Source organism: Penicillium pulvis (assembly GCF_028828015.1).
Source record: "Penicillium pulvis strain IBT 33274 chromosome Unknown scaffold_8_segment0_segment0, whole genome shotgun sequence".
NCBI classification, from domain to species: Eukaryota; Fungi; Ascomycota; class Eurotiomycetes; order Eurotiales; family Aspergillaceae; genus Penicillium; species Penicillium pulvis.
Window position 1 is genome coordinate 3939230 of NW_026643080.1, and position 23223 is coordinate 3962452.

The 23223-nt window shown below is 49.7% G+C and overlaps 10 protein-coding genes across 10 annotated transcripts; 5 read left to right on the forward strand and 5 right to left on the reverse strand.

The window, feature by feature from the left end:
• Positions 1-1436: 1436 nt before the first annotated feature.
• N7503_010902 (calcium-transporting ATPase) lies at positions 1437-4711 on the forward strand (the record flags this gene model as incomplete). Its single annotated transcript, XM_057070448.1, has 5 exons — positions 1437-1554; positions 1608-1765; positions 1852-4170; positions 4226-4548; positions 4603-4711. 5 exons carry the CDS (start codon positions 1437-1439, stop codon positions 4709-4711), a joined length of 3027 nt encoding a protein of 1008 aa, XP_056917059.1.
• Positions 4712-5310: 599 nt separating this feature from the next.
• On the forward strand, positions 5311-7160 carry N7503_010903 (putative l-fucose permease; the record flags this gene model as incomplete). Its single annotated transcript, XM_057070449.1, has 7 exons — positions 5311-5445; positions 5505-5605; positions 5685-5902; positions 6012-6356; positions 6423-6653; positions 6715-6920; positions 6984-7160. The coding sequence occupies 7 exons, from the start codon at positions 5311-5313 to the stop codon at positions 7158-7160; spliced, it is 1413 nt and encodes a 470-aa protein (XP_056917060.1).
• Positions 7161-7760: 600 nt separating this feature from the next.
• N7503_010904 (non-specific serine/threonine protein kinase) lies at positions 7761-10822 on the reverse strand (the record flags this gene model as incomplete). The annotated part of the gene is made up of 5 exons (XM_057070450.1): positions 7761-10171; positions 10237-10384; positions 10445-10562; positions 10622-10653; positions 10772-10822. 5 exons carry the CDS (start codon positions 10820-10822, stop codon positions 7761-7763), a joined length of 2760 nt encoding a protein of 919 aa, XP_056917061.1.
• Positions 10823-11433: 611 nt separating this feature from the next.
• On the reverse strand, positions 11434-12944 carry cdc43 (protein geranylgeranyltransferase type I subunit CDC43; the record flags this gene model as incomplete). The annotated part of the gene is made up of 5 exons (XM_057070451.1): positions 11434-11567; positions 11636-11744; positions 11804-12180; positions 12235-12280; positions 12357-12944. The coding sequence occupies 5 exons, from the start codon at positions 12942-12944 to the stop codon at positions 11434-11436; spliced, it is 1254 nt and encodes a 417-aa protein (XP_056917062.1).
• A 260-nt stretch (positions 12945-13204) lies between these two features.
• Positions 13205-13999, forward strand: N7503_010906 (uncharacterized protein; the record flags this gene model as incomplete). The annotated part of the gene is made up of 3 exons (XM_057070452.1): positions 13205-13363; positions 13435-13857; positions 13915-13999. Coding segments are annotated over 3 exons (654 nt in total), but the record flags the coding sequence as incomplete, so codon positions are not given.
• Positions 14000-14194: 195 nt separating this feature from the next.
• N7503_010907 (CFEM domain-containing protein) lies at positions 14195-14933 on the reverse strand (the record flags this gene model as incomplete). Its single annotated transcript, XM_057070453.1, has 3 exons — positions 14195-14580; positions 14651-14780; positions 14853-14933. 3 exons carry the CDS (start codon positions 14931-14933, stop codon positions 14195-14197), a joined length of 597 nt encoding a protein of 198 aa, XP_056917064.1.
• Positions 14934-15885: 952 nt separating this feature from the next.
• On the forward strand, positions 15886-16905 carry N7503_010908 (uncharacterized protein; the record flags this gene model as incomplete). The annotated part of the gene is made up of 2 exons (XM_057070454.1): positions 15886-16131; positions 16183-16905. The coding sequence occupies 2 exons, from the start codon at positions 15886-15888 to the stop codon at positions 16903-16905; spliced, it is 969 nt and encodes a 322-aa protein (XP_056917065.1).
• An 869-nt stretch (positions 16906-17774) lies between these two features.
• On the forward strand, positions 17775-19810 carry N7503_010909 (putative MFS transporter; the record flags this gene model as incomplete). Its single annotated transcript, XM_057070455.1, has 7 exons — positions 17775-17820; positions 17876-18012; positions 18091-18480; positions 18532-18996; positions 19055-19463; positions 19518-19685; positions 19740-19810. The coding sequence occupies 7 exons, from the start codon at positions 17775-17777 to the stop codon at positions 19808-19810; spliced, it is 1686 nt and encodes a 561-aa protein (XP_056917066.1).
• Positions 19811-19932: 122 nt separating this feature from the next.
• On the reverse strand, positions 19933-21186 carry N7503_010910 (uncharacterized protein; the record flags this gene model as incomplete). Its single annotated transcript, XM_057070456.1, has 1 exon — positions 19933-21186. The coding sequence occupies one exon, from the start codon at positions 21184-21186 to the stop codon at positions 19933-19935; it is 1254 nt and encodes a 417-aa protein (XP_056917067.1).
• An 870-nt stretch (positions 21187-22056) lies between these two features.
• On the reverse strand, positions 22057-23190 carry N7503_010911 (putative alpha/beta hydrolase; the record flags this gene model as incomplete). Its single annotated transcript, XM_057070457.1, has 6 exons — positions 22057-22088; positions 22144-22444; positions 22499-22694; positions 22747-22871; positions 22936-23005; positions 23033-23190. 6 exons carry the CDS (start codon positions 23188-23190, stop codon positions 22057-22059), a joined length of 882 nt encoding a protein of 293 aa, XP_056917068.1.
• Positions 23191-23223: the final 33 nt, after the last annotated feature.

Genomic DNA, 23223 nt, shown 5'->3' on the forward strand with positions numbered 1-23223 from the left:
CTTCATGGTATAGTTGCTATCTAGGTGTCTAAAAACCACCGTACTGACTATGCCACATCTGTTGCCCAGCTGGGGCAACATCGGCGGAATACCTGGACTGGTTGATTCTTTTTGGGTCCATGGATCAAGAACTGTTTTGTGTATGGAAAAGCCGATCATAATTAGAGGTTTATACATGTGTCTATCGACTTCTGATCCCTCAGAAATGGGGCTGCTCTTTTCCTATCTTGGACCCTCGGCCCAAAATGGTAGGGCCAATGGCGAAGGAGTTCACTGTCTACCTAGACTACGCCGCCCCGAGTCCTCAATAATCAATGTCATATATGTTTACGCCTATCTTATCACACGGATCAACTCCTACTCATAGCATCTGTACGTCGCTGGGCTGTATGGACAGAATGATTGGGTCCAGTTCGTCGCGACAGTCATCTACCCCAGCGGCCCGGTAGCATATGAGAGTGGTCTCCAAGGTTCGGCCCATGATGCAAATGTGGATGAGCTAGATTCAGCCCTACAAGCAAGGGAACAAATCGTAAGCGTATACGAATTGCCACCTGACAGAAGATCTGCCCTTTGTAAGCTAATTATCTGAGAGACCCCTGCCAAATCACCGGTGCCATGACGCGTGTGGTGACCATGCCAATTGCGGATACATGATGGGCCAGAAGATGGGACGAGCGCCAGGATGGGAGCCAAGATGACTTGCGTAATATAACCCAAAGCACCAGTTAGAAATCATATCGACTGCCCAGTCTCCAGATGAATCCACTCAGTTCATAGGGCCAGGTCCACTGAATTTTGCAGGATTCAGTGTCGGGTTGGGTCAATCTCTTACTGAAAGGGAAGCAGGAACTCCACTAGTGAAGTCCGATAGGCGTGCCGCGTGAGAACGATGCAGCCTAGCAAATGCCCCATAATTCCATCGCAGCTCTCGGAAGACATACTGGAGATCCCCGATACCCCTTCAGGAAAGGTGAGAACTAATCAAGCCAGCACTTGGGAAGGGCTTGACCAGAATGATAAGAGTAAGATGCATTTGTATCAGACATGATGGTCTGGGCCGAATAATTAACCGCGATAGTGGAGAACAAAGGACTGTTGCGGAGTGTCAGGTTCAGCCCTGTTGCTGATTCAGCAGACCCCCGATTCGGAAATGGAATCAACTGGATGAGAACACGTTGTTGCTCCGCCGCCTCCACTTTTACGTCGCGCTTTTTGTGAGAACACGGAAATCCCCAGTACTTATTACTCGTTTCCCTGCATATCCTGAGCGTCTGCCAATTCTTCGACTTCGACTGGCCACCGCCTCGACATCCATGTATCGAGTTTAATCCTTTCTTTTTCTTTTTCCTATTTCTGTCATTCCCCAGACTCTCCGCATATCTGCCCCGGTGCTCTCTGGACCCCCATCTGTGATCCAGTACGAGTAGCTCGTAATGGAGAACGCTTTTCTAAATACCCCAGCAGAGGCGCTGGACCATTTCAATGTCTCGGAAAACGCAGGCCTGTCACAAGATGCCGTGCTGAAGTCTAGACAGCAGCATGGTCCTAATGGTCAGTGACTCACTATCTTGACGTTTCGTCGTGATAAACTAACAACCCTCTAGCCCTGGCCGAAGACCCTCCGACTCCTCTTTGGGAATTGATTCTGGAGCAATTCAAGGACCAACTGGTCCTTATTCTTCTTGGATCTGCTGCTGTTTCTTTTGTTTTGGCCCTGTTCGAAGAGAGCGACGACTGGACTGCCTTTGTCGACCCGGCTGTGGTGCGTACCTCTATCATTAACGGGCCCTTTCTTTGGAGAATGGTCCATTGATTGTTCACTTGCTAATTGGTTCTCCATCATAACAGATTCTTACTATTTTGATTCTCAATGCGGTGGTGGGTGTGACCCAGGAAAGCAGCGCTGAGAAGGCGATTGCGGCCCTCCAGGAATATTCGGCCAACGAGGCCAAGGTCGTGCGTGGTGGAAAATCTCAGCGTGTCAAGGCTGAGGATCTAGTCCCTGGTGATGTGATTCACATTGCCGTTGGTGACCGTGTCCCCGCCGACTGCCGTCTGCTCTCTATCCACAGCAACAGCTTCCGCGTTGACCAGGCTATCTTGACTGGCGAGAGTGAGAGTGTTGGCAAGGAGACCGGCGCTGTCAAGGACCGCCAGGCTGTCAAGCAGGAGCAGGTTAACATGCTTTTCTCGGGTACCACCGTGGTCAATGGCCACGCTACTGCCTTGGTTGTCTTGACTGGTGGATCTACTGCCATTGGTGACATTCACGATAGCATTACTTCTCAGATCTCGGAGCCAACCCCTCTGAAGCAGAAGCTGAATGACTTTGGTGACATGCTTGCGAAGGTGATTACCGTCATTTGTGTCCTGGTTTGGCTCATCAACATTGAACACTTCAACGACCCCTCTTTCGGTGGATCTTGGACCAAGGGTGCAATCTACTACCTTAAGATTGCAGTCTCTCTCGGTGTCGCCGCTATTCCTGAAGGTCTTGCTGTGGTCATCACCACTTGCTTGGCTCTTGGAACGCGCAAGATGGCCCAGAAGAACGCAGTTGTCCGGTCCCTGCCCTCGGTGGAAACTCTGGGTAGCTGCAGTGTGATTTGCTCTGACAAGACAGGAACCTTGACCACCAACCAGATGAGTGTTGAGAAGATCGTTTACCTGGCTAGCTCTGGCAACGGTGTCGAGGAAATTGACGTTGAGGGTACCACCTTTACCCCGGAGGGCAAGCTGTCCTGCAATGGTAAGGTGGTTGAAAATCTGGCTGTGACCTCGTCTACTATCCGCCAGCTTACCGAAGTTACCGCTCTTTGCAACGCCGCTACATTGTCCTATGATGCTAAAACTCGTGCCTTTTCAAACATTGGTGAACCAACGGAGGCAGCCCTCCGCGCCTTGACTGAGAAGATTGGTACCAGCGACGCCGCCGCGAACCAGAATCTTTTCCGCCTTCCAGCTTCTGAGAGACTGCATCTCGCAAGCTCGCACTACGAATCCCGTCTTCCGCTCCAGGCCACTTACGAGTTCTCCCGTGACCGTAAGAGTATGTCGGTTCTTGTTGGCCAGGGCAAGGAGCAGAAGCTTCTGGTCAAGGGTGCCCCCGAATCAATTCTGGAACGCTGCTCTCATGTCTTGCAAGGCTCCGAAGGATCCCAAGTCCCTCTTTCCAAGAAGCACGCTCAGCTGCTTTCTGAGCAGGTGGTCGAATACGGTAACAAGGGTCTCCGCGTCATGGCCATCGCGAGTGTGAGTGACGTGTCTGGCAACAAACTCCTGAAGAATGCAACCTCTACCGAGGACTACGCCAAGCTTGAGCAGAACATGACTCTCATTGGTCTTGTTGGCATGTTGGACCCCCCGCGCCCCGAGGTTGCAGCTTCGATCAAGAAGTGTAGGGATGCTGGTATTCGTGTCATTGTCATCACTGGTGATAGCCCCAACACCGCAGAGTCCATCTGTCGCCAAATTGGTATCTTCGGAGCCAACGAGGATCTCACTGGCAAGAGCTTCACCGGCCGCGAATTCGATAACCTCAGCGAGGGCGAGAAGATGAAGGCGGTTGAGACCGCGTCCCTGTTCTCCCGCACCGAGCCCACTCACAAGTCCAAGTTGGTTGATCTGCTTCAGTCCATGAACCATGTGGTTGCCATGACTGGTGACGGTGTCAACGATGCCCCCGCTCTCAAGAAGTCCGATATTGGTGTTGCCATGGGTACTGGTACTGATGTGGCCAAGCTTGCTGCCGACATGGTTCTCGCAGACGACAACTTTGCTACGATCACTGTCGCCGTTGAGGAAGGTCGATCCATCTACAGCAACACCCAGCAGTTCATCCGGTATCTCATCTCATCTAACATCGGTGAGGTCGTCTCTATTTTCCTTACCGCCGCTCTGGGTATGCCCGAGGCTCTGGTTCCTGTTCAACTTCTGTGGGTCAACCTTGTCACCGATGGTCTCCCTGCTACCGCTCTCTCCTTCAACCCCCCTGACCACGATGTCATGAAACGCCGTCCTCGTCGCCGTGATGAGCCCCTTGTTGGTGGCTGGCTCTTGTTTCGTTACATGGTTATTGGTACCTATGTTGGTGCCGCTACAGTGTTCGGTTATGTTTGGTGGTTCATGTACAACCCCGAGGGCCCTCAGATTAGCTACTTCCAGCTGGTAAGTCCTCTTGGTGATTAGTTTGGGCCTTGATCATGTACTAACGGATGTCTAGTCTCACTTCCACCGTTGCTCTTCTCAGTTCCCCGAAATTGGCTGCGAGATGTTCAGCAACGATATGGCCAAGTCCGCGTCGACCGTGTCTCTTTCCATTCTGGTGGTCATTGAGATGCTGAACGCGATGAACGCCCTGTCTTCTAGCGAGTCTCTCTTCACCTTCTTCCTGCACAACAACCCGATGCTGGTGTATGCCATCACCCTGTCGATGGCTCTTCACTTTGCTATCCTCTACATTCCCTTCCTCCAGAGCTTGTTCGCTATTATCCCTCTGAACTGGACTGAATGGCAGGCGGTTTTGGTGATCAGTGCTCCTGTTATGTAAGCTTGTCTCGTTGTTCTTATTTTGTTTTTCATATGCTAACCCGTTTCTAGCGTGATCGACGAGATCCTCAAGTTCGCAGAGCGCCGCCTTGACACTTCACATGTCACCGATGTCGCAGTTACCCAGAATGGTACTGCCGGCAAGCCCAAGCGCGCATAAGCAATAGAAAATGACGAGATGATCCGATATGGCATATAGAAGATGGAGGCTAGTTTTTGCTTTGAATAGAGAGACGGATGCGCTATGGAGCCTGAGAGGCAAGTTCCTGTCGCCTAGACCTCATATATCATGCCATTTATAGATGAAAGGCCCAATGAAATCGTTGATCGTAATTTTGCAATTACTTGCTCCACTTGTCTCGCGCATAGCCTAACCCCCCCCCCCCCCGTGTAATACGGTGTGTTCGACACGTCTCCCCCATGCTTAGTGCACACGGCTCGCAAAAGAGTTTGCCGGACCCTTGGCATAGAGTTACGACGCCTGACTGGTTAAGCATGCGGGATAGAGCACCATACAGGCAGAGATCGACACTGTACCCCAGATCAACGATGCGGAGTCTCCAAGTCCGCGGGGGTGACATTCTGGTGCGACCCTGTAATAATAGCGCCAACTAATCCGTGTTTCGAGGGTTGAAATACCTGCATTCTTCCTGTCCTTTTTCTTCTTTTCTAGGGGCCATTTTCTGCTTCGGAGGCTCTTTCCCCCCTACTCTTTGAAATCTATCTCCTATACCCCAATTTTATATAGACTCCGCCAAAATGGGGTTTAAGGAATTCATCAAGAAACGGTCTGGTCTGCGCGTCGATAACCGGCAAACTACTTCCGCCGCAACTTTGACTCTCCGCCAGAGTCTATGGCCTCTGAGTCTAGTTACTATTTTGTTCTTTCTTTGGGTATGTACGGGGTAGCTATCAGTCAGTTTTCACGGGGACCTTGAAGCTTAAGATACTAGGGCTTTGCATACGGACTCCTGGATACACTGAACAAACACTTCCAAAACACTCTGCATATCGACCGAGGTCGTTCGGCTGGGCTTCAAGCAGCTTATTTCGGGTAGGTTCTCCCAGGTTCGGTTCCATTGAAGCCAAGGTGTTCAATACACAAGAGAAACCAGTTCACTAATCTAGTCTAGCGCCTATCCACTCGCCTCTCTTGGTTACGCAAATTGGATTCTGCGTCACTTCGGCTATAAGACCGTGTTTATTTTTGGTTTGATACTTTATGGTATTGGAGCACTGTGTATGTGGCCTGCAGGTCTTCATCAATCATTTGGTGGATTCTGTGGTGCGACATTCGTGATTGGATCTGGGCTGGGGTCGCTCGAAACCGCTGCAAATCCATATCTAACTGGTAAGTACTCAATCCTCCTGCTTTATAGAGCTATGGAATGCCATTCTATCGTTCTTATCCGATATTTTGATGACTATCTATTCGTTGGCTAATTATTGGCTTCTTATAGTGTGCGGTCCACCTCGCTACTCCGAAATCCGTATCAATTTCGCGCAGGCTTTCAATGCAATTGGAACCGTTGTTGGTCCTGTACTGGGCTCTTATGCCTTTTTCACTGAGACGGTCGATGATGTTGCTGCCCTGCAGCGTGTGCAGTGGGTTTACCTCGCTATCGGTATCTTCGTCTTCTGCCTTGCGGCTGTGTTCTTCGTTTCCGATATCCCAGAGGTGACGGATGAGGATATGGCATTCCAGGTATCCACTACTCATGTTGATGAGCAGGATAAGCCCTTCTGGAAACAGTGGAAGTTGTTTCATGCGACGTTGGCGCAGTTTACTTATACTGGTGCTCAGGGTATGTTCTCTTGTCTTTTCGTGTTCCTTTGGACTATATCCCGGTTGCTCTAACGGCCCTCTCTAGTTGCTATCGCAGGCTACTTTATTAACTACGCTGTTGATACATGGCCTGGCACTGATAGTGCGAAGGGAGCCAAGCTACTTGCGGGTGCGCAGGGGGCTTTTGCTGTGGGCCGATTCCTGGGTTCGGGATTGATGAAGTATACCAAGGCTCGCTATATCTTCCTGGTCTATCTTTCTTGCTGTGTAGCTTTCCTTGCTGCGTCAGTGACGCAGAGAGACCAACGTGGTATTGGTATGTTTTTCGCTTTTGGCTGTACGGGTTGAGTGGTGAAACTGATCCTGGCTATTATTAGCTATGCTCTTTATGACACTCTTCTTCGAGTCCGTTTGCTTCCCTACTATCGTGGCTCTGGGAATCCGTGGCCTTGGGCGCCATTATAAACGTGGTTCCGGGTTCATTGTTGGTGGTGTCTGTGGTGGTGCTGTCGTTCCTCCCATCCTGGGACATGTTGCTGATATGCGCAACGACACTGGGTTCGCGATGATTGTTCCTACAATGGTATGCTATAAATGCCTTGGAAACTTGCTCTCTGGGGTTGTATTGCTAATCTGTGTAACGCAGTTCATGGTTGTCGCTTGGACCTATGCTGTTACTGTCAATTTTGCTCCTTCTTACCGGGATACAGTTGATAAGGTTGGAGAAAGCACAGTTGGACTTCAGGTCGAGAGTGGCAAGGATGAAGAAACAGCTGTCGGAAAGGAGGATCAGGAAGTGGACAAGACAGCTGCTTATTCTTGATGTGCAGTGTATCGGCTCTTGAGTAATATCTGTACCGGTTGAGATAAACGTACGTGCTGTGACAAGATGACATTAATGTGAGGGATCAATACAGAAATGAATATTATACGCTTTTGATTTTGTAATTTTGCGATGCTGGGACAAGATTCTGTCATTATGCAGGCGCCGGTGTCGTATTCGAACCAATAGTCTATGGAGAGATAATGAAGCGATGCGGACTGGAAACAAGATGAAAAGGTATCCGGGGATGGGGAGTCGGTGTAGGGTAAAGAAAATCATAGGAAATGTCGATAGAGAGCGGAACACTTCGTAAAGCAGAGTATCGGAGCAAGATGAAGGAGACTAGGAGAGGCACAAAAAAGAGAGAGAGAGAAAGCGGGCCCAAATCAAAGATTCAGCTATGGTGACCAATGGTAAGATGCCCCAAGCAGATAGCAATTAGGAAATGCAAGCAAAGTGAACACATGGTGTGTATGAAATGGCAAACATGAGGGGTATAAAAGGAATCACAAAACAGGTCTATTGTCTAACAGGGGATAAAGCAATGAGATCGTAGGGATGAACACGGAAGCACCGGTGTCCAGAAAATGAATGAAAACATTATTGGTGGGAAGCAACATGCGGAGAAGCCGCGTCGCCAGCGGCATCGGCATTCTTGATGATCGCAATATCATCTTGCTGTAGATCAGTGCTACCAGTCAACTCGGCAATTGCCGTGGCAGCTTCAGGTGGTGGTGAGCGCAATGAAGATGAGCGTGGAGGTCGGATCGGACTGGACTCCAATTCTGCAGCAGGTTCAAGAGCCGGCTTGCGGATTGATGCAGGAGATCCAGTCTCCTGGGCTACTTCAGCAGAATCTTTGATGGTTTCCGTCTCTGGGTCATCCTCGTCAACTACGTCAGCTGGCTCGCCAGTCTCCTCTTCGCCATCAAAGTGGTCAACTTCTTCAATATCCTCGTCGTCTTCCTCTTCTTCAATGATCTGGCTCTTGCGAGCAGCAGGCCGTCCACCGGCAACTATTGGCTCTATTGCGCCATCAGGCTGACCAGGGATCGGAGAGTGGACCATGCTACCAGGAGCCATCAGATTTGATGTATGAAGCATGGGACCCTTGAAAGCAGACCTCTTTCGCCGAGCAAACACCAGGCTTGACGAAGGAGAATAAAGTAAGGGTGCAGGCACCGCTTCATTGAAATTTGACGGTCCTGGAACTAGATGCTCGCCGAATTCCCTAGGCACACCGCTAGGGCCGCGAACATATCGAATATTGCTAGGGAAACGAGCTGATGCACCCGGTGTAGTAGGTAGGACTTTAAGGGAAGCGTGAGGTGACTTGGAAATTCGGGCTGTAGGTGTGGCAACCGTATCAATACTATTGGATGAGATTGACGAAGCCTTGGAATGGGCGCGGGTGTGGTGAATACTGCGAATAGAGGAGACGGACGAAGATGTTGACTTGCGACCCCGTAGTCCGGCTGATGACCGTCGATAGGATCCACGGGGAGTGATTGGTGATGGTGAAAGTGAGTTTCGATTACTCGAATGGCCAGTGTTCAACGCTCGTGGCTGACGAGGGTAGGAATGGCGATTTTGGCGGTAGGAAGCGCTGCTAGGGGCCAGGCTGCTGGCATTGGAGATTCGTTTGATCTGGGTAGGAGTGACAACTTCTTCAGCTGGCTCAACCGAAGCAGGTAAGGAAGTAGCCTTTTTGCCAGTATCTTGACTTTTCGCTGGGCTAAATTTGTCGGTAAACTTGCGCGAGCCAGCTGATTTGGCACTCGGCGACTTCGCCCGCTTGGCTGATTCCACGAACCAGTGCTTGAGCGAAGCTAGTTGGCTAATTATTGGATTGTGGCGTCGATTCGCGGAGGTTCGACGACGGAAGAGGCCATGATGCTGGGCAAGCTCCGGTTGTGAGGCACTGACATGCAGCATGCTCGGGCGGGATCGCCTCTTATCCTTCGGTGGTGGAACCGGCCGTTGTCGCGATGATGAGGCTGAATGTATAGAGTCCTTATCGAGAGGCGTAGGAGGAGCACTCTTCAGTTCAGGTGTCTGAACAGGTAGTGGCTCGGGCAGTGCAGGAAGTTCCGGCACTGCCAATTGAGATGGCAGGCTCCGCCTGTCGCGACGCCCCCGATCTGATAGCTGACTGCCTGCATTTCCCTGTCCTTCCTCATCTACCTCCACCAATGCCGATGAGAGCTTCTCAAACCGGCTACTAGCAGCGCTGAGACGACGAAGGTTCTTGACCTCTGCTTCTCGCTCCCGACGCTTGCGCTCTCGTTTTTGTTCTTTCCGCTGCTCCTTCTCGATCAGCAATGCCCACCACCCAGCTAGAGGATCGCATCGTTGTGCCAAGACATTCTCAATGATTTCGTCGATGTTGACTCCCGCACTTTTCATCCGTTGCAATGTCGTCTTCTCGAGCGGTGTCGTGAAAGGTGAAGGTCGCGGGATCTTAAGGATCGCGAGTTGCTCAGGAGCATGCTCTGCGAGGAAAGGATGGGCGAGAATTTCTTCGAGGCTTGGTCGAATCAATGGACGTTTCGACAAAAGAAGGTTGATGAGAGCCTTCGCATCTTCCGGGAACTTGGCATTGTAGATGGGTTCCTCCGATAGAATCCGGTTCTTGGTGACCTGATCATCGTCGTCGTCGTATGGCAGCTCGCCGGCAAGTAGGGCATATAGGATAATACCCAAGCTCCACACATCCACCTTCTCACCGGCGTATTTCTCTCCCTTCAACATTTCCGGGGCACTGTAGCATATTGTCCCGCAGAAAGTCTGCAAGTAACTCGATTTGCCCTCATATTCGCGTGTAAATCCGAAATCGCAGAGCTTGACGTTCTCTTGTTTGTCCAGGAGAATGTTCTCCAATTTCAGATCCCGATGCACGCAAGACTTGCTATGAACATAGGCCACTGCTCCCACCAACTGGGTGAATATCCGTTTTACTTTGTCGACCGGCAATGAACCGTGGCGCAGGAGGTAGTTGTAAAGTTCGTCACCTAGACGGTAGATATATGTGTCAGCCTATAATTCCGCGCTCAATACAAGACCGAATGAACTATACCCTGACAGTATTCCAGGACCAGCCACACCAGATTTTCAGTCACAACCACCTCGTAGAGACGCGCAATATGGGGATGAAGAAATTGACGATGGTGATGTATCTCGCGGGCCAAATTTGTGTCCTCCTTACGAGAAGACTTGAGAACCACCTGCCTTGCGCGTTAGCACCCAGGAATGCCTTGATTTCCTAGTCCACTTGTATCTCGTACCTTGGAGCCGTTGGTGAGCTTGTGCGACGCGAGGTAGACCTTTCCGAAAGAGCCCTTGCCAATCAACCTCCCTAAAGTGTAATTTCCCACGCTCCGAAGATCCTTGGACGAGAACTCTCTATACAGGCCGCGTATCAGTCATCAGGCATTGTCAATTCGATCGAGAGGGACACGAACTCGAGTAATTCATTGTAGGAGTTCGCAAGCTGCTATGATGCGCGACCAGAAGAAACGGCCTCGATGTTAGCCCACATGTTCCTGCGCGGCGGAGGCCCATGAAACCGCGGAAGTTGAGCCGTGGGATTGCATCCCGAAGATCGAACGTACCTTTTCCTTTTGCTTCTGGCTTTGAACCCCCGCTCTCGTCCTGGGCGGCATGTGTTATAATCGATCTCCGAGGTTGCCGTCGGCCGCGGAGATCTGTGTCGCGTATGGGTGTTAGGGGTGAAGTGAGTTGCGCAATGTTGCCATTCAAAAAGGCGGAACTGTAGTTTCGGCGGGGGAGAGACAGGTTGTAAGAGCCAAGGATAAGAGAGAGAAGTAAAAGTGCATACAAGGTTTCCGTCAAAACGGTCGGGGAAACGTGGTGTGGAGTATTCGGCTGTGGACTCGAACGCTCTAAATCACTTCATTCCATCATACCGCGGGATCTCAAGCCCCTGAACCGGGAAAAAAAAAGTGGAAATTGTTCCGTTTCATTCTCAATTGTATATTCTACTTCTCGGTTTAATGTACGGAGTGTGCAATTTAACTTTCCTAGTTTTTATTGTTATTGTGTTGGCCAACGTGGTTGATGCTGACTTGGTCTCCGGTGACGACACAATGTTTTTTTTTTCTTCTTTCCCCCTTGATCCCGTTCATTCCCTTGATGATATAAAAAGCCCAATACAGGTAGACTCTCAAATCTATATGCGAGGCGCTTATTGGCCCAAGTCATCATTGGGCCATGCAATTGCCCCCCTTTGGCGGATTTGATCATACGTTCGGGCCTATGACCGCCACGAAAGGGATTCAAGATGCTGCACGACTCGCTCCGTTGTGACCAGTGCAGGGTCGACACGCGCCAATCCCTCTTCACCCTGGAAAGCCAATGACACCATGCCAAAATAAGAGTGGAGGAGATCTGGGAGAGATTTGGTCAGCAATGGAAATTCGCCACTAAAGGTGTCATCAAGGCGTTCTCTGTCTTACCCGGGGGATCTCCAACCGATTTCCCAAATCCACCCACCAGGTGTTGGACCTTTTCAAGAAGATATCGCCGGTTACGCACGTCATCTATCACGGAGTATCGATCCAGCATCTATTATACGGTAAGAAAGAGGGGGAGGGTATTCACGCTGGTCTCAATGCGACACATACCATCAGGGTCGCACCGTTCCAAAACGAATAGCAGGTGTCGGCAAACTTGTTACACCGTCCATTGAATCCGGCGCATGGTATTGACTCGGTACTCAATGCAGTGAGACCGGGCAGTGCGATGATCTGTTCTTCCAGCGACCTTGTCACATCTTCGGTCGGCTGTGTATCTAGTACACTTGTCCCGGTTTCGTCATCCTCGTCATCTTCGTCATCCTCATCTTCTCCCTCGCCGAGTTCACCAGTCTGTCGTGAAGCCAGCCATGAAAGCAACATTTCAAACTTCTCCGAGCCCGGCGACAGCATGGGAACCGCTTGGGTGTCCGTGCCTGCCCGACGCAGAAAGTCTAGAGATCCAACTGCACAATATGTATGACCACCTGGGCGCCATCGTCAGAAAGATCAGGGAGAGGAAACAGACTGGGGATACCGACTGTGAGGTTCACGGAAAGGGGATTCGGCCATTCCGCCATCGTAAGCCTAGTTCAGGAAGCGCGAGTCAGTAGCCAGAGAATGACCTAGTCAGAAGAATAAAAATATCATGAATTGAGTTTACCTGACACGCTTGGATGAATGACATAAAGCCGGGCACATCGATATCATTTACGTCTTCAACGCCTTTGCTCATACTTCCCCGCAATATATACCGGATACCAGCCGCACACATACAGTACCGCAGGTCGCGATCACCCTCAATTCTTGCATCGGGCCCTAGTACCTCTCCAAAGCTTCCGTCGGCACGTTGTAGCCGAGGTAGCCACTGGAGGCATCCTCTTCGTTTGACCCGGGATAGATCGTCGCCCAGAATGAGCAGGTTCACAAGTGCAAAGAATGTGGCCGGTACATTGGCTGGATCCCACACTGCATTGTCCACTGTCCGTCTCTCTGCTCCGAAATCTGTGCCTGGAAACCCGCGAAAGCCACCAGAGGGGACCTGGCAGTGGTAGAGCCAGTTGATGTACGATTGTCTCTCCTCCGGCGTTGTTTTGGCCTGCAAAACATCCAAGACATCTAGTCCAGAGAGGCTAAAGTAGGCCAGAAGCATGCGATTTGAGTCATTCGAGGTATAGGCAGACGGCAGGAAGGTCTTCAGACAGCGCAGGTAATATTTCACGTGGCGTTCGGTGGTAAAGAGTGCCACCATCGTGGTGATAAGCACAAGCAACGACTATGAAGAAAGCTTTGGCGAACGTGGAATTTCCGTTAATTCGCTCTGTTTCACAAGATTAGTCCCATATGCACACTCTCCGAGGGTTGTTCTCGTGCAAGCACTGCAAGTTGTCTGTTGGTGGGGGGATTGAATGGCGAAGCTGGCTTCCCCCACATGTTACTCTTTTAGAATTCCAAACGGAGCAACTGGCTTCCCGCAGAAAGACCACTTTGTAACTTCTCCAACACCCCTAGGACCACCACCCGACCGTCAAAATGGTCTTGATTTCGTCGAAAACCCTCATCCAGGCACATGCCGTGCTTTTGGTTGTTATTGCTGGGTACCTCGTCAAAAGCCCAGAGGTGATCACCGATTCCAATATCGTGTTTATGATGGGAGAAACCTTGAAAGTCGTATGGAATCCTCGGCTCTGACATTCGATCGCTATGTAAGATCAATTGACTGATGAAACATTCAATTACAGGACTTTCCTCCGGCCACAAGTTCCTTAAACTCCCCTTTCGTGTTTTGTGCCATTTTCCTCTTCGTCGAAGCTCTGGTCGACATCTTCCTTCTGGCCAGTCTTCCCTTCCACGATGCATTGAATGAAGCCATGCCTTATATCCGACCTTTCCGCAATCCCAACCTCGCTTCCGAAGATCTCCGCGCTCTGGAGAAGCTGCCCCATTATATTGCCAAGTCCCTGACCGTGTACTGGAATGTCTGGATTAACGTGGCCATGGCTCGCGTTGCCGTCTATGCTAGCATTGCATTGTTTATCTATTCGAACAAGGGTTCATTCGTGGCATCTTCCTATACCGCTGCGTCAACCGCTGCCGGCCTTGATAGGTTGAAGAACCGTGCTGTGTTTACTTTTGGGTTTATGGAGATGATGGCGTGGTTTTGGGTGAGTTGAATCCCGCTGGAGCGATGTTCATATGCCTCTGCTGACATGGTGATACAGATCTTCGTCACTCTCCGCGAGGAGCGACAAGAGCGAATGACCAAGCTGCTAGAAGACGCCAAGGAAAGCTAGACATCCATAACCAGAAAGTGTATTATTAGAGTACCCATGCTCGATTCGATTCGATCCGGCCATAAAATATTTTCATTGGCACAAAACTTGGTCTAAAGAGATATAATCATAGACATATCGTGCTCGCCGATTCTTCTTAAATATGCTTTTCCTCGATCGCTGATCACTGGATTGCGCCGTGACGCCGATATCTGACAATGGTCACTGTCTAGATGAGGATGGCAAAGGCCGCAGCAGCTCCGGCGGCGGCCATGAAGGAAGCGTCCTTGTTATGTCCGAGCGCAGCACCACCGGTGGTGGCGGCTGCCGAAGCTGAAGACGCAGTAGCCGAGCCAGAGGTAGAAGTGCTTTCGGTGCCGGACTTGGTGGTAGACGAAGACTCCGTGGTGCTGGCTTCAGCGGTACCACTGACGGTGGTCTCGGAAGCACTTGCGGTTGTGGTGCTAGAGGCGGTAGTGGTAGAGGTTCTGTCCGAGGTAGTGGCCGAGGCACCTGAAGTAGAAGTGCTGGATGCGCCAGTTGTGCAGGCGACCGTGCTAGGCAGGTCCGTGACGCCGCCTGCTGAACAGATTGCCTTGGCTGCCTTTAGAGTGTCTATAAAAAGCGGGGGTGCCAGAGTTAGTATTTAAACCATACTTCGTGCGCCATTGGTATAGAAACGTACCCTCTTGCTCCGCGGTAGTACACTTGCCAACGATGCAGCAGGCGATGTCGCTTAGGAAACTCTTGTTGTTACAAATACAAGCGACATCGACGCCACAGCTAGCGGGGATAGCCTTGGTAGCACAGGTTTGCTGTTTCCAATTGTCAGCAAGAGTCATGTTTCTTGGTTCACCTGGACGTTGATGTTGAATGTGAGTAAATACCGCACAGGGAGGCAGAGAGCCCAGCTGGGCATTAGCCGCCGATGCAATGGCCAGAGCCAGAATAGTCTGAGTGAGCTTCATGATGTAGACTGAAGACTGGAACCGTTTCAGATGCACGGATTGGGAGAGGGGAAGGAAAGTTGCAGGAGGAAAGTGAGCTGGTTACTCCGTTTTAAAAGAAAGCCTCAAGCTCTTACAGATTGGAGCTGTCCAGGGGACCTACAGGAGCTTCATACGCGGTACGACAATGGAATATACCCTGGCTCTGCCCATGGCCAATGGCGCTAGCATAGTTCAAGCTCTTTTTACGGCTTTCGGGGACACCCAGCGCTTGCGGTATGTGTATTACCAGCTGAAGTGGGTGGGTGTAGTGTGCCGGTCCTGGTGGCATTAAACAACTACACTAGGGGCCAGAGGGCTTCCTTGAACTGGTGTTCATTGAGGCAGCATGTGAGTTGCTCATTCATTTCAGGATCTTTCACTGCATTCTCCATTATGATCCCTTCAACTAGGTGGGGCCGCAGCTTGTCCATCATGGTACTTACAATCCACCAAGGTCCCTACTTGGGGAGGTACTTCTCGAGAACAACTTCTCTTTCGACCAGAGAAACAACTTGTTTCTTGAATATCTTACAATATGACGGCAATTATGCTACCAGACGAGTTACTAGCTGGTATCTTAGACTGGGCAACGCTCAGTGATAGCACTGCCCAACTAAGACCCCGGAAACGGGACTATGGCACTATCCGGTCCTTGGCTCTGGTGAGCCATCGTTTTCACCGAGTTGTATCACCTTTTCTATATGAAGAGATCAGATTTATACACCCACATCTATGTGAGCGTTGTACTGTGCCACCGATGGAGAAAGTACGAAAGCTTCATCGGTTGCTTCTGCACAAGCCGTCTTTACGATCATTATGCCTTTCACTGTACATCGATATTGACGATGACTCTGTGGAAGTCAATGAAGAGGATTTTCAAGTTGTGAATGACTTGATATCATGGTTCACGAGACTTCGATCTCTGGTCCTTATGGGTGGCTTTTACTCCAAAGCTCCAGACGAGGTCCGAGAATACACATTATCTTTGATCCAAAGAACTCAAAATCTGGGGCAGCTTCGAAACTTGCAGATCGAAGGAGATATGTGGGATGAAACTGGAGGTATCTCTTTGGCAGAAACTGTGAAATGTATCAATTCCTCCTCCCTCGAGACATTAGAAGTCTCTGCGGCGGGACTTTCGGACACTTCTGCCCTCTCTGAGATGCTTCTTCCACATGTAAGCGCGGGAATATGTTTTTAAACTTGATGGAAGCTCACAATTTTTCAGAAATCTCGATCTGCATCATTCAAGTCCGTGAAGCTAAGGGGCTGCAAAGACTACCCCGAGGCCATAGCGGCACTCATTCATTGGCCTAAGGAGCTTGTTCACTTTACCATCAACACCTCAGGAAGCTTTGTCTCGGACATGAACCTTCATGATATTGGCATGTGTCTCTCCATTCACAAAGAGACGCTCAAAACCATTTACATTGACCTTTTGGGATTCCCCCACGGACTATCCTTTAATGCATCCAACTTCCCCTTGCTGGAAGTTCTTCGGCTGTCGCGGACCCAGATATGTGAGGACCCGTGGAACCGAAAATTTGAATGGGACCCAATTTATGCGGACCTGATACTCGGTCCAAGTCTGCATACGTTTGGACTAGTGTTCGGCGTCATGGGCCACAGTTTAATCAACAACTGGGGACACATGGAGGAAGAATGGATCCGACAGCTTGCAATAGCTGCATGGAAGCGCAAGGCACCATTGAAAACGATCGAGATCACTTTTTCTCCCGTCAGCCCATACCCTAATCTTAAACAAGGGACCTATTCAGACTGGGATTATGTGTACCCCTGGGACCGCATGGATAAACTTGGGGTCCAGATCCAGCGGTATGGACTGTCATTGGAATACACGGCTCCACCCTGGACAAAAGAAGAATGGCTGTCGGAGGTACGTACATGCAGCTGTCACCATAGTGTTATCGCCTTTGAAGGGGTTGAATAGAGGCCGGATCAGCATATGTACACGTCCCGCTAGCTGTATAGACACGACGTGATGGAACCCCAATACCAGAAACCACAAAAATGGTGTACATCCAGATCGAGTCTAGTGTAGAGACCTAATGTACGCTCAGGACCACTGAAACTCTCCGTTGTGGGTTCAGCCCTGGACCCTTCCCTTTTCCCTGTATCCGTAGCTCTGTTTGGAGATTCAGGGTAGGGTTCACATCCGTATTTGATTGAAACCCTCATGGATCATGTTTCATCGAGATGAAGAGGCGCAGGAAATGGAAAACGATTGTTCAAAGATCATCCAATGACCCATCTGGTGAGGGGAAACACAAAAACGCCAGACTTAAAGAAAAAGTAAAACAGCCATCATCACTAGCTGTGATGCCTCGGCCCCACCACCAATCATCGATCGTGTTACTTACCTTTGTCCAATGGATACTATGTAGAAATTACATTACAGCCTCGCAGATCTGTACGTGACACCAATCTCTCCCAATCACACCTGGACTCACGGGGATGCCGCGGGGGGCCAAAAGTTGAAACCGGCATTTCTGGCGGCTTCATTCCGTTGAGTCTTGGACTGGGACTTTCTAGGATCGGCCTGGGGATCGGACAACGATTATCTGGATTTTTTGCGCCCTGAGTTTGACCGAATCATCTATATTCTGCTTCTAATCGCGGGTTTGGCATGTCGATTGAAATCGAAAACTGTTTGGTCATTCTTGCTGGTACTGGACCTTTGTCGGTTGTGGTTGCCAGATGAGATTAGAAAGGCTTGAACTAGCTTAGCTCGACCCCTCTTGACTTGATTCTCTTTGAGTTCGGTTCACGTCATATTCGTTCCTGGCAATCACTGCAATCATGGGGCTCGGTGTGCTGGAGGATCGCAAGCTGGATCAGGTTCCAGGTGAGATCGACTTTCTACCATGATTGATTTCGCCCAACTGATGTCGTCGTAATAGGCACCTCCAATATCTATGGGGTGGACGAGATTCCAAGTGACCAGATCCCTGGCGCCACAAGTCTGAAATACGACCGGTCCACTGCAGAGCGGACCCTTCTTGTACCTCAGCCAAGCGATGACCCCAACGACCCATTGGTATGCTCATATACTTCCGTGAACAGAAGCTTGCAGTATTGAATTCCCGAATGCTAACGGTGTGTTATTTTTGTTTAGAACTGGCCACTATGGAGACGCGACCTCATCCTTGCCATCCTGTCCTTTGTCACAGTGTTATGTACGACCTTGAGCTCGATCATGGCCGCGAATACAGTGACAATTGCAGAATATGAAACAATTACGTTCGTCCAGGCCGCGCTTCTGACAGGTTACCATTTGTGTGGTGTGGGAGTAGCGGGAATTCTGATTGTTCCAACTGCGCGAGTCTGGGGCAAGCGCCATCTGTTCATCATTGGGCACGTCTTGATGATCGTCAGTTGCATTTGGGCTGGTGCGAGTGGACACAACCACAAAAGCCTTCTCTGGGCCCGAATCTTCCAAGGCGTGGCCTTAGCTCCATTTGAGGCGCTGGTAAATGCTTGTGTGGGTGATCTTTACTTTGTCCATGTGAGTGCAATATACAGCAAACAGATCTTCCGAGACTAACAAGTCACAAAGGAACGAGGAAAGCGAATGGCCGTATCCAATGTTGCTCTGTTTGGTGCTGCTTTCTTGACTCCTGTCTTCGTCGGCAAAATCACCAAGTCCATCGGTTGGCAATGGTCCTTTTACTTTGTTGCCATTTTTCTTGGTGCAGCATTACCTTTCATGATTCTATTTGTGCCCGAGACTGCGTTTCGACGGCCCGACTATCTGAACACCGACTTCAAACACAAGAGCAGCCAGGTGGAGTCCTTTGAGTCAAACTGGCCCCTCAGTGGTCCCTCCAATAAAGACGCTCAAGAGTTCATATCGGGAACTGCGGCAATTGGCACACGGACAGAGGTTTCCGCCACGGCGAAACCAGAGAAAAATTCAATTTGGGCATCGATGAGGCTTTTCAATGGACGAAAGACAGATGAAAGCTTTTTCAAGCTCCTCCTCCGCCCTTTTCCATTATTCTTCCACCCTGGAATCTTCTGGGTAAGTGTCCTCCTGTATCTCTGATATAGTATTAGTAAAGGTACTGACGACTCCGAAGGCTTGTTTGACTCAAGGTATCGTCATTGGTTGGGCCGTGTTCATCGGCGTGATTCTAGCAATCGTATTTCTGGGCCCACCACTATGGTTCGAAGAAGACAAAACAGGCTACTTATACACTGGTGCCTTCATCGGTGCTATCATAGGGCTCATTCTTGCTGGCCTGCTTACCGACTCCATGAATAAGGCGATGATCCGACTCAACCGAGGCAAATATGAGCCGGAATTCCGAATCCTTCTAGTGGTCTTCCAGCTAGTTTTCAGTGCCATGGGCCTGTATGGGTTTGGGTGGACAGCCTCCGATGTGGAAAAATACCACTGGCTCTTACCGGACGTGTTCTTCGCATTTCTGATCATTGGCATGGTTATGGGCGCAGTAGCCGCTTCACTTTACATCGTCGATGCACACAGTGAGTGGAAAAAAAGTCTTTCTCTAATTGATGAGCCTCGACTGATTATTATAGGGGAAATTGCCGTGGAAGCATTCACTTGCCTGCTGGTCTTCAAGAACATGTTCAGCTTTGTGCTAACCTTCTTTGCATATAACTGGTTTGCTCATGGGGGTGTCAAGCACACGATGATTATCATCGGCAGCATCCAAGTGGGCATTTGTCTGCTCAGTATTCCTATGTGTATGTTCACACTTCCGAGACTAATCGGCTATTTTGAACTTACATCCTTTGCAGATATGTTTGGCAAGCGGAACCGCTCATTCTTCGCCCGTCATGATATCCTCGAGATGCTGCATCTCTGGTAGGTTGATATCAGAGCCTCTGTGTTGAATTGGTGGTGCAATTGTCCCGAGAAATACTTGCAGATGGACATGGGTATCGACTATAGAGTAATAATGTAGTATCGTATGTACAAGATAATCAACTATCACTTTTCGGTGCGTTTCCTTTCCACGGGGTACTTTTGAAGACTTTCATACCACTGTATTGTGGACCCTATCATAAAAGCCCATGACCCCCAGAAGGTAGCAAGGGTGGCCTGGTACTCCACCTTTGACGAAGTGGTTCCTGGCCCTAGGGCACCACAAAGAGTAAAGCCAATCCCGCCAATGAAATTCCAGGCTCCGATATGCCAGCCCAGGACCTTGGGGGCGGGTTTATACCATTTCTGCTGGGTCTCAAGAGTAAACAGTAGGCCGCTCGCGATAAATCCAAGACCACCGACAATTTGCGGAACCCAGTAGATTCCATCGGTGAGACCCTGGCTCATGTGGTTGATAATGCCAGGCAGCCCAGTTAGTCCGGCAATCCAGAAAATGCTTGCCGCCAAAAATTGGATCACGGATGCCAGGAACCCCAATTCGTGGATGTAATGATCCCGAAGCTCTGACAGCGATGGAACCCAGCGGAACGATCTACCATCCGGTGACGACGTAGAATAACCCTCCACGGCATCATGAGAGAGGCGATGGGTTATTCTACCAGCCCCTACCAGATTCCGTTTGTTCGCATGATGATGTTGACAGTCCTCCGTGACTGGCTTCACCCTGACAGTCCGAACTGCATCGCCCTCGGCCTTTCTCATCTCCGTCTCGAGTGCCCATCCAAAACACCCTGTTTGATGCGCATTGACAGCTTCCAGAAGTAGCAGAACACTACCAACCTCGAAGATAGTAGCACCGATAAACCCGGTCACTCCACCACCCACGTATGACTCGCCAGAGAACTCGGTCTGCGGATCTACAAGCGGCTGCCAAACGAAAAAGGCATTGATGATCCAAACAGCAGAGCCAAGAGTAAATGTCATGGCAACGAGATACGAAACATCCCAGTAAGGCACACATGTAGCCATCCGTATAACCCCTTTCCTCGCCTCCCGAATCGTAGACGTAGGTTGCGGGGGCGCGTTTGCGGTATCTTGTCGCGCAGCCTCATAGTCCACTTGTAACACATGTCTTCCTTTGCGATTGTCGCGCGAACGCCAGAGGTGCTCCACAAATTCGGGTGTGGGTCTTGGAGTGGTGGGTTGGTCCGCTGAGGCATTCCCTGGCGCGGGTGCGTACCGCGCCCGCGTTGGGTTTAAGAACGGCATTGGGCCGGAAACATGGTTTCGGCGAAGTTCAAGGCTGGGATGGTCATGGAGAGGTTCCCGGCCTGGGTGGAAATGGGTATTTCGAGGCATTTTCGGTTGTGACACTGCTGGCAGTGTTGGCCAAGATGGTTGTTGGCCAAGCTTTGGGGTGTTCCACCTTTATCCGTCATGCACGGACTTTATTATGATTGTACAGTAAGCATAAAATCAACACTATGTTTATTTGCACAAAAAACAAAACAATGGTAAAAGCTAGTAAGTTCATCGTCATTCGTTTTCTCGGGAACTTTCCATCTGAGGTTCGCAAGTCACCCTATTTATTCCATCCGCTTTAGATCTGACAAAGCTCTACATAAATGATGAATACGTTGAACCTCAATCAGGGAAAAAACACACACGGTTTACAGCCCATTCAATAGATTGGTGATCTCGGAGAAGATCACTGTGGCTCATAATGAGACGTGAACCTTGCTGTAGAAGCAGCTGAGAAAGCGTTCAATGTTCCCTGGAACGTTTTCACTGCCATTCAGCGATCGGCATGGTTGAGAAAACTGGCATATTTGCTAGATGAGGATGACCAACTAATCAGAATTTTGACACTGGATCCTCTGGGTATCAGTAATCCAAATATAAGGGCTTCTACTGACTTGTTGCAGGCTTTGCGAGGCTCCACTGAGTCAAAGACGGTCCTCATTGAGTCATTTTTTCCTTCCACCGGAATATTCGTATACTGAATCTCGGAAGCAAGCAACTTTGACCTTGTCTCCTTGCTATTTTGATTGCTCACTCGGTTCATGGGTTAATGATTACCTGCCACTAATTATGAGAGTTTCGTAGAATGAAGATGAAGTCTGTGTATGGAGTATCTCTTATAGTTTCGAGTCCGCTACTCTATGTTTATATCCGCAGAAATGCACTCGAACATCATAAGTACAGGAATTTAATATCTTCGACCGAGGCTCAGTTGTGTTTCTGTAGGAATTGGACAACAGCTAATGCGATTCATTAGTAGTTTGACAGTACTGAGGTAAAAGATAGCAAACTTACCTTGCCTGAATTGCTCTGGTTTCTCCTGTACGATCCAATGTCCACAATCAATATTGACTGTCTCAAAGCGAGGGAATATAGTCGACATTAAGGGAAATGCAGTTTCGGGGATATAATGGCTCTGCAGACCTCGAAGAAATAGAACTGGCTTTGAGAATTTTCCAGTTCCTGTGGCATGAGGAAACTCCCCCAACGGGCCAAGTGCGTTCTTCAAGATATCCACGGAAAGTCTGAGCTTCAGATGAGATGCATTTTTCTCCTTGATGAAATTGCTCAAGAGCCATAATCTGACTGATGGAGACTGTATGCAAGATCAGCCTCTAGCTTTCTATTCGGGCAGGCCTGGAGTTCTTACCGTCACAGATTCTTGTAGAATTATGTCAGCTTCGCGGTGAGTCGTGACACGCATACTATGAATCTTCTCCATGGATTCAAGGTAAACTTTGAATTCTGGAGCAAGAGGAAGTTCAATGGGACCATTGTCGACGGCGACGACCTCAGATACAAGATTCGGTGAGCCCAAAGCAAGTGTCATCGCAGTTTTGGCGCCCCTTTAAGACTTTAGTACTCAGGGGTCAGGGTCCGATGTTCACTCTTACTCACATTGAGTGGCCAATCACAGCCGGACATTGTAGTTGATGCGTTTCAATGAAGGACTTGACATCCAAAGCCATCTCAGTATAGTTATGCTTAGGATGATGGCCAGAGTCCCCATGATTTCGTAGATCCTATCTCTGGTCAGTATTATATTCTAAGTGTGTGCATCGGATCTTGTCCAAGATCAATAATTACCAGGGTATAGACATCCCGCCTCAGGTCCTTAGCAAGTAGTCTTAGTGGGAACACGTGATTAGCATCGGGTCTGCATGATATAGATTCTTTACCTTACCTGCTCACATGTCTATTTTCTCGTTTCGAGCCAAGAAACCCGTGAAGAAAAAGAATAGGCGGTTTCTGGATCGGCTTTGGTGCGTGTTTACTCGATGCACTTAACAATTCGTATGCCAATGGCACTCTTGCAGCTGGCCCGGCTATAGAGATCGACATAATTCGACTTCCTGATATTCGGGTTGACGCGAT